Genomic DNA, 18348 nt, shown 5'->3' with positions numbered 1-18348 from the left:
ACCCAATAGTAGGAATTGATGGAATTCCTTCCACACTAACCTCAACTTCTGATTTTGGTTCATTCGTAGGAAGTGTCTTCTCACATTGCTCATTTGCAACTTGTTGCAACATAGTGGCCAAGTGGTCTAATAATTTCTTTATCACCTGTGGAAGGCTTTTAAAATGTTGTTCCGAGGGGACTCTAGTTGAGGGAAGTACATTCTTCATTCACGTTTAGATGGGTAAATCCCTGCTAACTCATACTTCATATGTTCCCAAGTCCTAGGCTTACATCCTTAAGCTTGAAGTTGCCTTTCACGGACTCTCCACTATATTTAAGTACAATCACTCATCCGAGAGCAAGCATATTGAAACCATTGCGTCTCTATCAAGTTGTAGTTGTCAAAGTACACGTCCAGTTCATCTACCCATTGAAGGAATGTGTATGAACTAATTTTCCCATGAAAATAACACGGCTCCATCCTAGGTTAAGCTCTGATACCAATTGATGTAAGACTAAATTACCAAGGTATAATTAGTGATGTAAGACTAAATTACCAAGAGGAAATTAGTCCTAGTAGGATCCATCATAACTCCAACACACAAATCAAATTCAGATTCAACAGAAACGTAGATCTGGATAATAGGACTGAATAGAGAAGATGTCGATTACTCACAAACCACAACTTAGATGAATCTGAATATTGGATTGAAGGAGATCCTATATGAAGGAACAAACCACCAAAATCTAAACAAATTCTCCCAGCTGAATTAAGAGATATGCTGTTGACATGAATTAGGAAATTTTTTTACCACTCTTCAAAAACTAGTGTTCTTGGCTTCGGATGATCCTCAAGGTTGGAGTGAAGATCCCTCGCATGATGTATAGGTATCCATCAAAAGATGAGCTTAAACGTTGGCTGGTTTAGGGGATATGATGTAGGTTACCAATTAGGAAACAATTGGGAGATTCGGAAAACTTTAAGTACAGCCTTCAGTTGGACTCAAGCTTGCTGGTCACATGGCCTCCTTGATGTGGATAACAATCCCTCCAAAGGGCTTTCCAATCAGGTGGCTTGATAGGAATATATGGACCTAATCGATCAACTTCAGAAATCCTAACAAGGCAAGATCAATCCTCGGGCTTATGGTTGAACTTCAATCTGAACTTGGTGGCTGGTCTGGGATCTTCAATCACACTTCTAAGCACACTCAAATCACTCTCTCACAAAGTCTAGTAGAAAATATAGAAGGAAAAAAGAAATCAATGGAGGGTTGAGAAGGGGGAAGAAGTAAGGTTAGGTTTTGGGCATCACACCCCTCAAGTTTGGGAATCTCACCCAATTGAATCCCACAGCACAACAGCATAAGTCATCTCAAAATAAACGTCATTCAATCTCCTCAAATCAAATTGATTACAAAGGTCTCTTTAAATAGGCTAGGCACAATTTTACAATTAAGAAACGAACTAAAAAAGGAAACCAACATAAATATATAAACTAATGACTTTTAGTAACTAACTACTGACTTGTACTCTGGAAACTAACATAAAACAATAAAAGACTATTCTAGAAGACTAAATCTGACTTTGGCTACTTGTTAACACAAAAGGAAACAAAATGGGACCAAATTACTGTTCACGGGTACTGTTCACGTGAATGTAATCTCTGGTTTTGAGTTGGCTTGGTGGGCCAACATTGGGGTTGGCTGGCTGGTTTGTTGGAACCCGCAGCCCCCTTCTTTTGCAGGCTCGATCTACATCATGGTCTGCTGGCTGATTAAGCTCTCTCCAAACGCGATGACAGTCATTCCAGGATAGTCTATCTCCCAAATGCAATATCCAGCTTTTCAAATGCTGGACTAACCATGGGCCGTTCACAATCTTCTTCTTCTTCCTCCACCTTACTTTCTTCCTTCTTTTTCTTCTCCGTCTTGTTCCTCCATCTTCTTCCTTGGCCTCCTTGATGCAGCTTCTAGACTCTGATTCTGAAATTGAAATTAGGATCAAGAGATTTCTGAACGAAGGCCCAGGATAAGGCAGTCATCAAGGGAAAGAAAAATAAAGTAACAGAACCAATAAAGAAGAGACTCGGATAACATTAGATATTAAATCTGAAGGTATAGAAAAAGCGTATCAGAAACAAGGGAGAGACTCTTTTAAGAAGAAGAAGAAGAACTCTGTTCTGATCAGAGAGTAAGAAGAAGAAGAAGAGAAATAGACCTGTTAAACCTTAGAATGGAGCTTGGTGAACAGGGTTTTAAAAAGCGTAAATGGTGACAGAAGCGGTCAGTGCCAATACAGATCTGAATCAGATTGGAATTGCCTTGAATCGGCCTGAAAACCTAGAATCTGCATATTCAAGGAATATTCCAACGATTCTGGTGTTTTTATCCAGGAATCAGCCGTATTGACTTATAAGAAATCGGAATTGGTGACCATGGATTCCGATCGGAATCCGGTGATTCTGGATCTGATTCCCCGATTCTTGAAACCCTGTTGTTGAACCTTTCTGGAACTAAGGCCTGTGATAGAGGTTAGAATAAAAAGGAGAGGGATAGGAATAGTTCAATGGGGAAGCGAGAGAGAGCATTCACTCATCTAGCACACATGTAAAATAATAATTTTTCCATTATATCAATCAACTAGGGAAGGGGTGATGCAAATGCCTTGGCTTGGCTGGACCGGACTGATCCATTATGGAGGCCTAAGCCAAGATACAACCAACCCAAACCAAAATTCTAGTCTGGCCAGGGTTGGTAGTTGATATTTAGGAAAGCAAATTAGTATATTTGATTTTCTTTACTTTAGAAACACATACATAGGATTTCCTTTTTGCAATTAATTAGTTTTCTTTTATGCTTGTTTCCTAGTTTAGGTTGGATATTAATTCTAAATAGTTTCTAATTTCATGTTCTTATTTTCCTATATATAGGTTGTAACCGATGGAAGACATAGAGTGAATTTTTTTGAATGAAATTAGTTTGATTTGTGTTTTGGTGAACTAGTGCGTTTCCCCTTTCTCCCCTACTATTCTGCTTTTCCCCCTCTTCCCTAAGGCTACCCCATCAACTTGGTATCAAAGCCGAAGGATCCCATTCCTTCCCCTCCATCCCTCTTCTTCCCTAAGAACAACCCAACAAAAAAAAAATTGAACCCTCTCCCCCACCGACCCCTTTTCCCTCCCAAAATCTCAGTCGAACCCTCCCCACATACCCCTTCTCTCCCAAAATCTCAGTCAAACCCTCTCCTCTTTAGGGTTCTGCCAAAAAAAAAAGTTGCCTCTGTGTTGAACAAAGGAGTCGACCCAACCCAAAGGTGAAGTAGAGACGAGAGTGAGAATCAGCAAGCCAAAAAGAAAAAAAGGTGGAGTGAACAAGAGAATCCAAAGACTCCACCGACCTCTATAGGGTTCTGTCCAAAAAAAAAAAAAGGAAGAGACGAGTGACGAGAAGAAGAAGAAGAGACAAGAGGAGATAGAGAGAAGCAAGCCATACCTGGTTTTGGAGTTACAGAGTTACAGCTGTAGGTCACCATCTCCTTCGACATCGACCCTTCCTGAAAATTTCATCACAGTCCACACCTCCTCCAAAGACCGCTGCTACCTTGATCTTCCATCATTGCAGACACAGTCGGTGCTGGTTCCAACGCTGAGTAAGAGACCCCTTCCTCTATCGGTAAACCTACTTTCCACCCACAATCTCTTATTCTTTCCTTTAGCTTTTTCTGATTTCCAGAATAGCCCTCAAGCTTTACTTCTATACCTGAGTTATCCTTTCAAGATTGTCTTCCAAGTTTGCCCTTACACATATGTTGCAATTGCATTTCTAAACATAACCCACATATTACAGACTTACCATTCACTTAGTGATTGCCTTTAATTACCATTCTGCCATTCTCCTTTAAGCCTTCATTTATTTACTATTTTGCCATTACTCTTTGAGTGCTTTCTGTTTATCATCAGCATGGTAGCCAATAGTGAAGTTGTTCAACAACTGAACTCTTATAAGGGAGAAACTGATGCAAAATTTGAAGCTCTCACTACCATTGTCACTTCCCTTAAGACAATGATGGAATCCATGCAAGCTTCTATTGATCGTTTGGAGGTAGCAGATAGATGAAAGAGTCCCATTCAATCTAGGGATTCTTCCAACACCACTCCACATGATCCGTCACTACCATTACTACCACCGCCACCACACCATACACCACCTCCACCACCATATGGAACTGGTAGATATGATGGAGCAGAAAGAGCAGTAAGATTGGATGTCCTTAATGTTTATGGAGACAACAATCCAGAACTGTACCTTGACTGGATTCACAGCTTAGAAACATTCTTCAGATGGTACGGGTTGACCAAGGCCTGAAAGATCCTATTTGCAAAGGCTAAACTGAAAGGCACAACCCGAGTCTGGTAGATCAAGCAACAGCAATAGAACTGAACCCGAGGTATTGGTTTAGTCACTACTTGGGCTGAAATGCATGAAGTCATGAACCAGAGATTCTTGCCTTCTGATTACAAGCAACACAAGCATCTTAGGTTTGCACAGTTAAAACAAGAGAATTTGACTCTGTTGAAGACTATGTTGCTAGGTATTATTATTTGGCCACTCGTTATGAAGAAGTATTAGTGGCACAATTCCGTAATGGTTTGCACCCTCAACTTAGTGCTGCCCTTGCCTCTAGCCGACTACCTACACTGGAAGATGCTATACAAGTAGCATATCAGGTTGAAGAAAGCCTCAAACGCCTATACAATCGAAGGACATTTACCGATGCTTTTCCTATGGGTTTTAGTTCTATTCAGCCATAGTCATCCCCACAGGAAAAGTCAATCAGCAGACCATAGGCTAGTGCGTCATCTATGGCATTTTCATGACCCAGCCAGCCGTATTCTCCACCTCGACGTGATTCAGACATGTCATCTTCACGGCCTAATCCTCCATACTCACCTCAGTGTGGTTATGACAAGAACTCAGTATTTCCAAAGGAGGCTATTCAATGTTTTCAATGTAAGGGGTACGGGCATCGAGCTAATCAATGTCCTAACCGATTGTTAGCATACATTGACAAGGACAATTTTATACCCTATGCACCAGAAGAGCAATCGAAAACAAGTACAGTAAATCTAGAGGCTGAATACGATCGTGAGCCTAATTAGATCAATGATGGTGACAGTGATGGTGAGCCTCAACCGTTCTATATGATTCATCCTCTTTTGAATACACAGAAGATTCCCAAGGAGGACGATTGGTGCCGTAACAGTATCTTTCAAACTAGTGTGCGATGTAATGACAGTTTACGTAATATGGTGATTGACCTCGGCAGTTGTACCAAAGTTGTTGCTGAAGATGCTGTTCGCAAGTTGGGTCTGAAAACTGAGCCTCATCCGAACCCCTACAAGGTTGGCTGGGTGAACAATAATCTGAAAATTAATGAAATGTGTTTGCTCACATATTCCATCAATGGACTGATTGATCAGGTTCAATGTGATGTTCTCACTCTGAAAGTCTGTCACATTCTATTGGGGCTCCTATGGTTGTTCGACAAGAAAGCCAAGCACTGTGGATATGAGAATACATACTCTTTTCAGCATGGTTGACTTGAAATGAAGTTTCTTCCAGCAAAGGATCTTCCCCCTTTGAATCTCAAGAAGACAGTTGGTACTTTTCTCCTCAGGTACATTGACTCTAATGGCGTTCTTGGACCTCATCCAAACTCGACGGAGTCAAGTTTTTCTCAGAGGAGGTGAGCTGATGCAGATGCCTTGGCTTGGCTAGACCAGACCAATCCATTATGGAGACCTAAGCCAAGATACAACCAACCCAAACCGAAATTCTGGTCTGGCCAGGGTTGGTAGTTGATATTTAGGAAAGCAAATTAGTATATTTGATTTTATTTACTTTAGAAACAGATACATAGGATTTCCTTTGTGCAATTAATTAGTTTCCTTTTATACTTGTTTCCTAGTTTAGGTTGGATATTAATTCTAAATAGTTTCTAATTTCATGTTCCTATTTTCCTATATATAGACTGTAACCGATGGAAGACAGAGTGAATTTTTTTGAATGAAATTAATTTGATTTGCGTTTTGGTGAACTTGGCGTTTCCCCTTTTTCCCCTATTATTCTGGTTTGCCCCCCTCTTCCCTAAGGCTACCCCATCAAGGGGTACTTACATGTAATTAAAGACCAAAAAAAAATTTATTATATATATATATATATATTAAACTAGGACTCCAGAATATGTCTAAAATTCAAAACCCACAAAAAAAAAAAAAAAAAGGAACCAGCCTAAAACTCTAATTACTCAGCCCCTAAGTCAAAACTAAAGAAACATTTAAAAGAGGGCCCATACAACAAACTATTTAAATTAAAACTAAATCCGTTTACTTCCATGGACCTATATTTAGAGCTTTATGTTTCACCTGATTACAAATAAAAACCCAATGAATTAAAGGCCCACAACCATAAGTCATCAAAATAGGGCTTATGGTTTATTATTTAACTGGATTTGCAGAACTACTCTTCTTTTGCTACTTCTTTTCTCTCTTTCTGTCTTTTTAAAAAAATTTCAGCTATGAAGTCGCATATTAACCATAAAGCAACCAGACGGCCCCTGAGCATCCTGGAGCGCCTTACCACTATAGATGACACCATGACAGCAATAATAAGCTACTCTCTAATACCTCACATCATTTTTAAGGCTATTAATGAATCTAGTTGTTTTGTTAATCAAAAGGGAAAGTATCTAATTATATTACTACAACAGTACAACATTCCATGCACGTATATGTATATATGAGTCCATATGAAGACTTGAGTTTCTCTAGGATTTATATTGGGCTCAAGTTTCAAGAGAAAGTCAAGCCAAATGACCCCAAGGTTTTTATATTTAAACCCAAGTCCAACCGAAAACCAAGAACCCAACACAGTCTCTAATTGGTCAATCCATTTATCCCCCTCTTTTACTTGAAATCACACACTTTCCCTCTCCCCATGTTTTTTTCCTTCATAAAGAGTATTTACATTAGTCCCCTGTCACATCTCTCTCACCCTCTCCAAAGGCTTGATCCACTATATCCTAATTTTTGTTTTGCTTCAAAGTGCACCCCTACTCAATAAATGGTAATTCCCCTTGTGTCCTTGGCCTTTACCTACCAAGTGAGCCCTCGAAGAATCTGGTTATTTACCACCAGATTGTCACTCCCCCTTTGCAACTTCAATTTATTTACTGTTTTGGCATTAATACTCTTGATTTGAGTCTTCTATCACTTGGGTGGGCCCATGGTGAACCCAAACAGGGTTTTTGGAACTCAGGATCGCACCATTTACTTTAATGGTCATTCTAGTGCCCGTTTTTGAGAATCACCAAAAGGGTGACTATGTTACAACAATACCATTTTATCAAAAATAGTATAACATGAGAGGACTTCAATCATGGCATATCTTCAGTTCCATTCCACTTTTTTCCTTCCCTTCAAAAGAAAAATGCTTTGCAAATTATATAATATGTCAACTTTGATGGTTCACTGTACGTTTGAGTTTCAACCATAGAAAATTCAAGTCATTATTAACAATTAAATCTGGTGGCAATTGAACTGTTCCTCCCCCATCCCGAACCCACTTTTTGGTTAATATTCTATTTATTGGCCCCTTTCCCATGCATCCCACAGGGTTCGGCCAGTTTGAAAAGATCCTACACCAGATATGGCACAGAACCACTTTGCTCATAGCTTCATACTAAAAGAAGCAATCCAATTCCAAAATATATTTGAATGATAAATGATGTTACCTGTGCTAAAGCATGAATTCAACCCCCTAGCCAAGTAGCGAGTACCAGGATGCAATCTGCTACGACGAGCTGTGAGAGCAACAAGACCTTCTTGTTGACCTGAGCTTCCAAAACCTCGACATTCTGCGAACCCCTATACATAAATGTCAATAGATGTTAACATTACAAATATAAATTTGGATGTCAAAGATGGGAACATTACAACCATTAAATTTGGATATCAACAGATGTTGAACCTTAAGAGCATAAAATTTGGATGTCAGCAGATGTTGAAACTTAAACGAGTATAAAATTTTGTAAAATTACAGAGGGAATATCTGACACCACCCTGGGTGCTTGATGATTTTCTGAACTGGATAACCACTTATGAACTGAATTGAACAGGAAACTATAACTGGAGGTAAGGTTTAAAGAACAACACGTCAAAATCAGATGGTACAAAATAAAATCAACCACAGAAGACAAAGCATATAAAACCTAGTAGCAAGAAGAAAATTAAACTGAATTTGTTTTCCGAGAGGCTATTAACCATGTTTGAATGGACCGCAGCCTCCGTAGATGGACCTCCAACTCTCAATCGTTGGACAAGATATGGAACGCCATCTACTTTGAGGTCTCCTCCAAGCTCTCCCTCATCCCTACCCTCCCTGTTGTAAGCTCCCCGAGGAACAATCTCATTGTTTCTTCTTGGGGTTTATCCTCTTCTATTTTGATTTCTCCCTCCCCCGGCCCTCCTGGGTTGTAGCAGCTTTTGATGGTTTTCTTTTTCTTTCCCCTTGGGATTGTATATCCCCTCCCCACCCAATTCTTTTCTCCTCCTTGGTTATAAATTTCTCATTTACCCAAAAATAAAAACTGAATTTTGTGGAAAAATAGCACTCTACAGTGATTAGCCAAAAGTTTTAAATCAATTCAATGGAAAACACTCCAGACACCATATCTAGTAGTTCTGACAACCTAACTAACATCCAGAACATACAGTTAACCACAGAATATTTTCTGCCTAATTCGCGATGGTGATGGGGAGATTTGAAGAACTATAAAATGAAAACCTAGGGTTAAACAATACATGGAAGAAAAATATATCTGTATGAATATTATATATACAGAAAGATATAGCCTAATGAAAAAGATATATTGAGAAGCCAGAACAGATTGGATAATTGAAACTTAAACTAATGCCAAGATCAATATCCTAAGCCTGAAGCAGAACCTGCAGAAGTATGACGCAGTGCTGTGACAGACCGATATCTTTGAAAGGCATTGACAACCACCCATTCCAAACAAATTCATCATCTGGATTTTGCAATGGCAAACGGCTAGGGAAAGGACGAGTAATATCCCTTGTTTCACAGAAATAGTGCTTCCCATCTATATCAAGCTCAAACAATTCTTGGATATTCTTCAGGTCCCCCTTACCTTGGGGTTGAGGATTTTGAAGCGGAATCTTGATCCATTGACTCTCTGTCACTGTATAAACACATCCACCACCAGGTAAATTTGGAATGGTGGCAGTCAATTTTGTTGCAACAAGAAGTACACCGAAGCTTCCGAGGGCTGCATAGCCTAGTATAGCTCGGGCATAATTTTTACTCTTACAGAACCACATTGACCCATTTGTGACGTAGTTCAAAGCTTCTTCTTCAGAATAAAAAACATTATCACCCAGCTTCCCATTGTAGCAAAGTGTTCCAGTTGTCGGATCAACATAAATGACCTGAGTATCGTTCCTCGTAGACAAGCTGACAATAATATACACTTCACCAGTATCCAGCGTAGCAACAACAACAGACGTATCCCTTAAACCACCAACTGGAACAACAGAATGAAATTCAAGAAATCGTTAGAATAAATCAATCAGCCATACACTTTTTTTGCAACATGAAAAGCCAAATAATAAAGATCTAAAGCCACCAAATAAAGAAATTTATTGTATATTTTTTCCCCTGAAAAATTGGCCTTCATAGACACACACAATTGCCAGGACCCTCCTCTAGCAGGCCTAAAATCAAAATGGATGAATATGATCCAAAATCACCAGGGACTTTTCTGCACACACTAGCACTGGCAGGTTTATGTGATATAGAATTTCCTCTATACATTCATGAATCACCCTACCTAAAATGAAGCTATGAAAAAATCACCTCTTTCATTGATAATTTTGTGCATAAAACTTGATCTATGCTGGATTATCAAGTAAAAGAATTGGATAGCACTTTCTGACAACCACTAGGTGCTGCACATGGTATAATGCTAAAAGTTCAAGCTACTAACATGAAAAATTTGGGTTTGAGTCTAAGAGCAGCCAACTTGTGAAAAAATGCTAAAGGTTTGGACATTGCAAAAGTAAGACTTGGAACAATTACAATCAATCCCTTACTAAACTAGAGAGAAAAAGAGATAGAGAGATAGAATTTCTTCATCACTCCTAAACTAAACCTGTATATACAAATAGTTCCCTACTTTCAGCCAGACCAACTCCATGCAACAAACTAAATTTCATACCAAATTCCCCCTCATATGTTTTAGGAACCCACCATACCCTATTCGAAAACGGTAAGATTGTCATATCAAGTGAACTATCTTCTTCCTCCTTCCAATAATGTGCTCAACGAAGTTGGGGAGAGACAAAACGGCCCGCAGCTTGGATTTCAGATATAAGAAAGCCAACAAAGATGTTTGGTCATCCATGACAAAGGTGAATCACTACATTAGCGAGGAATGGTTTGCGTATGTTAACAGCTGTAGGACAAGTGGAAAAAATAATGATAAGAAATTAACATGGATCAAGGTAATGTGGGAAGACTAGAGAACTTATAACCTGCCTAAGGAAATGGATCCAGACAAATTCATCCAGCAATTCTCAAATTATTAGGCAAATGCCTAGTTCAGTTGAGCAAAGAATCTATAAATATGTAACCAATCATAAGAACACTTTCAATTAGTGTGGACTTTTTTCGGTAAGAATTTAGTGTTGACTAATACTACATTTAAGGGAGGGGTACTGACCACTTCCGCTTCCGAGAAAATTAATATTCCCTCTTCTTTCAGTTTCTAACTTCATTATCACAACAAATGCATTTCCATAGGAAAAAAAAAAAAAAGGGAAAATTTGGACAACAATTTCATGGACAACGGGGAACATATTTTGGTCAAATAATTAGATTCTTCAAATCAATGAGATATATTTTCTTAATGGTGCTCTCAAATGCCAGACCACCTCACGGATAGTAAGACCAAATATTACAGAAATCAGATGATTATATTATAGGATCAAAATTTTCATTGTAGACAATTAAAAATGAGCCAAAGATTCAGAATCAGCAGGCAGTAGTGCCATTACTCATGCTGTTAGAGTTGTACAATCAATAAGCTTTGGGGGTTGGCCTAATGTTTGATCCATAAGCGTGCCACATTTATTCTACTATGTACCACCTCATAAACGGTCCCTATCAAGATAAAAACTTCCCATCATGTATACAAAAAATGCCCGTTGATCTAGATCATCTCACCAAAGAAAAGATTCATAATGCCAGTCTTCCCAGCAATCCAAAATCAGAAATTAACTTCAAAATCAAAAAAATACTACAGAAAGGCATACCAGACGACTCCATATATGCCACAGTGAATCCTCTCACCAATGATGTAGAAGCATGATCCCTGACTTCAAAAATAATCTGACGAAGTGCAAAACAGAGTAAGCAGATAAGGAATGAGGAAGTTGAATAGGTAAAAAAAACCGATAAAATGATCATAGCGGCTCAAGTGGGCCAAAACCTATTTGCTAACTCATAAAAAATAGATAAATTAAAACTACATAAAAGGAAAAAACTCGAAAAAATAATAAAATAAATCAAATTTTAAAAAATTTAAAGCTATTTCCGCCAAAGATTCAATTTGAATTGCAATTTTTACTGCAAGATTGGATATATTACACTAATCTTGATTGATTTCTTTCATTAACACATAAAATTGGAAATTTTAAGAAAAAGGAAAGCTTACATTGTTCGAAAATTACGAACAAAGAGATCGTGGTTTCACCGGAGAATTCTCCAGAACACTTTCTGCTGATTCCCACTCCCTCTTCTCAGATCTCCTCCGACGGATCTACCCTCAATCACGGGCTCTGATTGGAGTTTCTTCTACTTCTTCAAAGCTCTCAGGGACCGAGAAGAATTGGCAAAGGTTACTGCTTTGACAATTTATCGGTTCTGATAGAATTGGAAAAGTTTACTTGCCGTACAGGGGTTTCTCTATAGCACCAACGGAAGATGGAGATATATAGTAACGGCTAAGAATGACCTTTCCTTTTGGAAACTCAGTTTAGTAACTACCCCTAGTATCGTGTCATATTTTCAATAATACCCCTCGCGTTCACATGTATATTAACGGCTAATGACACCTTCCCTTTTGGAAACTCGTTACGGTTGATTTTCCGAAACTACCCCTATCATCGTGTCATATTTTCAACAATGCCTCTCACATTCGCAGGTATAGTAACGGCTACCTTTTCTTTTGGTAACGTTTCTGTTCTGGAACCAAACGTCTATATTATCTTTTTCTGTCTTTGTTCTTGAACTCTTTTTTTGTTTCTGTTCTTGAACTGTGTTTTTTGGTTCTAGATTAATATCTGGAAAAACCTATTCCAAAAATAGTTCCAGAATAAAAAAATTAAAAAAAAAGTAATAAGATTTGGTAAAACCTATTCCGGAACTAGTTCTTTTCATTATTACCAATAATTACAAAAATGTCAATACCATCAATTTTTCAATAGTATTCCTAGTTTCAGTATAAATAAAATAAATCATACATTATTTGATTGCATTCAGTTTGTTTCAATTCAAAACAACAACTGGATAGGGGGAAAAAAACAAGAAGCAAGTGTTTTTAGTGACCCAAAAGTAAAATACATTTTACATAAATTATTTGTACTATAAATCAATGTACAAGCTCCCAACACCACACACCCCCCCCCCCCAAAAAAAAAAAACACATAAAATAGAGATTGTAAAGGCTGCCCAAGAACTTACTATTCTTCTGAAAAGTCATCCAAAAAAACATCTTCAGACACCCTCCTTAATTATGCAAGAAATAAACCATATTTCAATTTCCATTTCAGAAGCTTGCAAAATAATGAAACAGAGGATAAGATACATTGGTGTAACAATTCTTTTTTGTAAGTTTTTATTCACAATATAAAATTTTGGAACTTTCCATTTGCAAGATTATCTCTAAGGTAGAGAGAGAGAGAGAGAGAGAGAGCCGTTTGTTGATAATTCATATTTGGTTCAATAGAACACCCCTATGGTATTTCTATATATAGAGAGAAGAAGAGAAGGGGAAGATGATGGGAGAAGGGAGAAGTGACAATTTTGATATTTTAAGAACAAATGAGGGCATGTTTGTCTAAAGGATTGTAATTTTAAATAACAGCCATGTGGTAATTATAAATTATCTCCTTCCATCAAAACCAAAATAGGGAAGTTATTAATTCTATCCCAAAAGAAAAATTATTTTCTCATATATGTGAAGTAAACATCTTTAATAAACGAATTAAGATTTTTAGGAAAATCACTGATATCTTAATATTACTTAATGAAAGTAAACATTCATGAAAATAAAAAATATGTTTATTTTTTTGTAATGGATGAAGAACCCCTTACGTGGAACCCATCTTTTAAGAAAAATGTATAAATAACAAAAGAGAAATGAACATTACCCCAAGTGTGTGTTCCTACGCATAGACATAGGGTGACAAAATTACCACCCAACCCCCCTTTTCGGATGCCTATATGCAAAATCCCATTGGCCTTCACGCTAGTGTAGGGGCCATACAAACAAGTAGCATTCTCTCTCCCAACAACAAATTATTCGATTGGTCCATTGCCATCCTTTATACAATTATTTTATTATTATTTTAAATTTATATTTTAAAAATTTAGTCGTTTTTTACTTTATCTATTTTTATGAAATTAATTTTTTATTTATTTCTTATTTTTATTTACTATTAATTTAAGTAATGTCTAAAACATCATTTTAACACAATATACTACTTAAAATCGATTTTCTCTAGATATTCTAAATTGTTTCTTGAAATTGTTTTCTCTTATACTAACTTTTTTCTCTCCATAGAAAAACCTTAAAAAAAAATTGTTTAACAAGGATTTCAACAAGGTAACAAAAGAAACTATTGAAAAATCCAAAACTACACTGAGATTGCATGGGCATGCATGGGAGAGTATTTCCATGAATTTAAATTTGAAATTTTACACATGTATATATGGCCTACTTTTTGATCCTTTGCATGTATGTTCACTTGAACGTACATTGTTCATGTGCCAACATTTATCCCTTTCTGTTTCCATAAATACCTTTCTTCACCTATTTAATAACAATAAATAGAATAGGTGTTGCCACCTATAGTATACATTGGGTTGAACGTACGTGCAAAGAATTTCAACAAGGTAACAAAACAAACTTTTGAAAAATCCAAAACTACACAAAAATTACATGCGCATGCATGAGAAAGTGTATATCCATGAATTTAAAATTTAAAATTTACATTTGCATATATAGTCTATTTTTACCCACGAAACACTTTTGGAAGAGGGGGATATGGAAATGATTTTAAAATCACACTGGATGCTCTAGGAGCAATTTCAAGAAACCTTCAGCAACATTGATGACTTGATTCCTCTTTTCTGAAGAGGGGGAGGGGGAGGTGGTTGTAGGGTTGGCACGTTATGAGCAAGTTGGTCAAAGTAAGGTTAGTGACCCTCCCAATTATTTATCTTTAATTTCCAAAAATAGATGAAAAATAATTATGGAATTGATGAGAAATTTAAGGGACCTAATAAAGAGCACTTTTCGTATAAATGGAAGCAAAGATTGAATCATTCAAGCAAATTGATGTGACTAGAACATCCAACCAAATGATTGAAACTGTAATAGGAATAGAGCTATTGTAGGGATCAATCTGCATTGATACGCTCGGCACATTGGTGAATTTGGGGCCTTTAATTTAAAAAAAAAAAGGGCATTTAATTCATTTAAAAAAATAAAAATAAAAAGACAAGGCTTTTGTTTGTGCATCAGGATCCTCTCCAGCGGCTGGGCTGCCCATAGAGGCATCCGGCAATATGGAGGATCATTTGGTCATGAGTTGGGGTACGTATCCGGGTCCTATTAACAGTCTGGATATAATGACTTGGTTGTTTCTTCTTTTTGATATATCATTCATTTATTAATATGGTAATTACTATCACTCCCTTACACTTATTCGATATTTACTCCTTACAAAAAAAAATCTATATTTACTCAAACTCCATAACCCAAACTTCTTTTCTAATTCTCCCAATAATGCTAACTACCACTTCTTCTCCTCCATTGATGATTCAAAATTCCCATACTACCCTTGGCAACCACCCCTTTGTTGCCGTATTCCCCTGAGCTCCAACAGCCCACCACCATCACTGACTACTTCACGCATTCATAGGGAAGGGGGGAGGAGTAGGGTGGGGTTGCAAGGGAGGAGGGGGAAGTGGTGCTGGTGGTGGGCTGTTCGAGGGGGAATTTCTTTGTTGGCTTTGCTAGGTTGGTGGCAAAGCAACCTGTAGTTTCTTTGCTGGCTTCTGCTTTCCTGAGCTGTCCCTGTGATCCAGGGCGTTTTTTGAAAGCTCCTCCATATGATGCCATTTCGATTGGCATTTTTCTCTGCATGCCATTTGGAATGGCATCAAACTTACAGAAAGAGAGGGCCAGATGGGTGGTGGCCAAGGGTAATACGGGAATTTTGAGTCATCAAGGCAGAAGGAGCGGTGGTAGTTGGGGAGAGGAAGTTTTTTGACTGCTTACAGAGGGACCTTGCCATATTCAACATCTATTGTTGTGAAGAAACTTGAAGGCTTTGTACAACGTGAGAAGCAATGCGAATCAGAAGTAAGCACAACTGAAATGACACCAACACATTATTTTCATGATGGCTTTGTTCTGATGGGATATGGTTGGTCACTTTTCCATTTGGGCAGCCATGCACCAAATTCATGGAAGGTGAATTTTTAGCCATTGGGTTATATCTGTAACCCCATAGAAAATCAAAATCTTTTCAAAACATACGGTATAAAGTTTCATTTCAATCTATCGTAGACCCTCGACATTGTTGGTGTATGATGTCTTGTATTCCGTCGCAGTTTAATCCAGGGAGTACTGGTGCAGCACCTAGACAGGTAGGACAGCGGTCCCGCTAGTCGGTTAGCAGGCCGTGGGGGTTGCAAGGGGGGCAGGAGGCCCCCTGCATGCAGGGGGTGTAGGGGGGCGTAGCCCCCCGCTCGAATTTTTTATTTAAGGGCAATTGTAGTTTAATCCGGATTAGGGTTTTTTCTCGCTATATATTTGTAGCGAGGGTTTCTTTCTCTGTAATGCAAGCAATACTGAGAGGTGTGAGGACGAGCACTGTAACCCTATTCTCCATTGATAGTAAAGCAGGATCTCATCTCACCGGGGACGTAGGCAACCTTGCCGAACCTCGTAAAATCCGTGTGCATTGTTTGTTTTGTTTTTTTCATTATCTTCTGCATCGTTTTAGGGTTGCATTTCTACAAATTGGTATCAGAGCTCTAGGTTTCCGTTTTCTAGGGTTTACTATCACGATGGCAGGGAAGGGATCGAATGTCAAGTATGACATCGAGAGGTTTAATGGGAAGAACAATTTCACCCTATGGCGTCAAAGGATGAAGGATCTTCTGATACAGCAAGGTTTGACGAAAACGTTGTTGGGGAAGTCGAAGAAACCTAAAAAAATTACTGACGAAGATTGGGAAGAGATGGAGGAAAAGGCGGTAAGTGTTATTCGATTAAATCTTTCTGATGATGCCCTACAATATGTTGTGGGTATCGATTCTGCACCGCAGTTATGGGCGAAACTTGAAAGCATCTACATGACGAAGTCCTTAACGAACAAGTTGTTCGTGAAGAAGCAATTGTACTATCTACAGATGGAGGAAGGTACGGATCTATTAGAGCATCTTAACATGTTCAATCAGATCGTAAGTAAACTTACAAACCTGGAGGTTAAGATCAAGGATGAAGACAAGGCGTTACTATTGTTGTCGTCGCTCCCAGAATCATATGATCATCTAGTAACGACTCTCTTGTACGGGAAGGAAACCCTTAAGATGGATGAAGTCACAGCTGCCCTCATGTCCAATGATACAAGGAAGAAGGCCAGTAGTACGAAATCTCAAGGAGAAAGTTTTTTCGGAGGTGACAAGGAGCAGGAAAGAGGGAGATCAAATCAGAAAGGATCTAGGAAGAGTCGATCGAAATCAAAAGGGGCAAAGACAAAGGTCTCTTATTACTATTGCAAGAAGGAAGGTCATATGAAGAGAGAGTGCTTGAAGAGGAAGGCGGACTTAAAGAAGAAAGGTGTAGATAAGGCATCTGAGGAAGCTAGTGTGGCTGACAGTTCAGATGGAGATGATGGAGATGTACTTTCTATATCATCAGGTAAGAATCAACCTTCTGATTCTTGGATTTTAGATTCTGGATGTTCATATCACATGTGTCCGCATAAGGATTGGTTTGATACATATCAACCATATAATGGTGGGTCTATCCTAATAGGAAATGATGCCGTATGCAAGACCATTGGGATAGGCACTATCAAAATCAAGATGTTTGATGGGATAGTAAGAACTTTAGCAGATGTGAGACATGTACCAGAATTAAGAAAATACTTAATATCTTTGGGGGCACTTGACTCAAATGGCTGCAAGTACATAGCAGAAGGTGGAGTTCTCAAAGTTATTAAGGGTGTAATGGTTGTCATGAAGGGACAGCTAGCAGGAAACCTATACAGACTCATAGGAAGCACAGTTATAGGTGGAGCATCTATGACTACAGATGCAGTATTTGATACAAATGATACCTATCTGTGGCATATGCGGTTAGGGCATATGGGAGAGAGGATTGATGGAGCTTCATAAAAGGAAAATGTTGAAGGGAGTAAAAACTTGTAAATTGAACTTTTGCAAGTATTGTGTGTTCGGAAAACAGTGCAAGGTTAGCTTCAAAACTGCAAAACATAAGAGTAAAGGGGTGCTTGATTATGTACACAGCGATGTATGGGGTCCTTCAACAACAAAATCTAAAGGTGGGGCAGAATACTTCGTGACCTTTGTTGATGATTACTCAAGGAAAGTCTGGATCTACTTCATGAAGCATAAAAGTGAGGTGTTCAATAAATTTAAGGAATGGAAGGCTGAGGTAAAAAGGAAGACATGAAAGAAAATTAAATACTTGAGAACAGACAATGGAGGAGAGTACACATACAAGCCGTTTCTAGAATTGTGCAAAGCTGAAGGGATTACACGTCACTTCACAGTTCCAAAGACACCACACCAAAATGGTGTAGCTGAAAGGATGAACAGAACACTTCTAGAAAGAGCTCGGAGTATGAGGCTGAATGCAGGGTTGAGCAAGAGATTTTGGGCAGAAGCAGTGAACATGGCATGTTTCCTCATCAATAGGTCTCCATCAAAAGCAATTGATTGTAAAATTCCTGAAGAGGTATGGA

At 38.3% G+C, this 18348-nt stretch overlaps 2 protein-coding genes across 3 annotated transcripts in view; both read right to left on the bottom strand.

Moving 5' to 3' along the window:
- LOC122078168 (probable phosphoinositide phosphatase SAC9) overlaps positions 1 to 12015 on the bottom strand; it is a 56870-nt gene extending 44855 nt beyond the window's left edge. The window contains exons 1-5 of one of the 2 annotated variants that reach the window (XM_042644052.1): positions 11778 to 12015; positions 11377 to 11452; positions 10318 to 10517; positions 8989 to 9587; positions 7776 to 7908 (exon numbers count right to left, since the gene is read on the bottom strand). In XM_042644052.1, the coding sequence (XP_042499986.1) occupies positions 7776 to 7908; positions 8989 to 9384 (529 nt within the window). In that variant the 5' untranslated portion in view covers positions 9385 to 9587; positions 10318 to 10517; positions 11377 to 11452; positions 11778 to 12015. The remainder of the gene's footprint in view (positions 1 to 7775; positions 7909 to 8988; positions 9588 to 10317; positions 10518 to 11376; positions 11453 to 11777) is intronic. The other variant, XM_042644042.1, reaches the window with a different exon arrangement.
- Positions 1352 to 4172, bottom strand: LOC122078178. Its single transcript, XM_042644064.1, has 2 exons — positions 3476 to 4172; positions 1352 to 1966 (listed from the first exon to the last, which is right to left on the bottom strand). Exons 1-2 carry the CDS (start codon positions 3525 to 3527, stop codon positions 1611 to 1613), a joined length of 408 nt encoding a protein of 135 aa, XP_042499998.1. The 5' UTR covers positions 3528 to 4172; the 3' UTR covers positions 1352 to 1610.
- Positions 12016 to 18348: the final 6333 nt, after the last annotated feature.

Source organism: Macadamia integrifolia, chromosome 1 (assembly GCF_013358625.1).
Source record: "Macadamia integrifolia cultivar HAES 741 chromosome 1, SCU_Mint_v3, whole genome shotgun sequence".
Taxonomy (NCBI): domain Eukaryota; kingdom Viridiplantae; phylum Streptophyta; class Magnoliopsida; order Proteales; family Proteaceae; genus Macadamia; species Macadamia integrifolia.
Note: the sequence above shows the minus strand (reverse complement) of the source record. Positions and strands in the feature narration are given on the sequence as shown.

Coding starts and splice junctions, on each gene's coding strand:
- LOC122078178 (XM_042644064.1), bottom strand. CDS start 3,527: ATGTCGAAGGAGATGGTGACCTACAGCTGTAACTCTGTAACTCCAAAA. Junction 1,967..3,475: donor CTCTGTAACTCCAAAACCAG/GTATGGCTTGCT, acceptor TTTCAATTTCAG/AATCAGAGTCTAGAAGCTGC.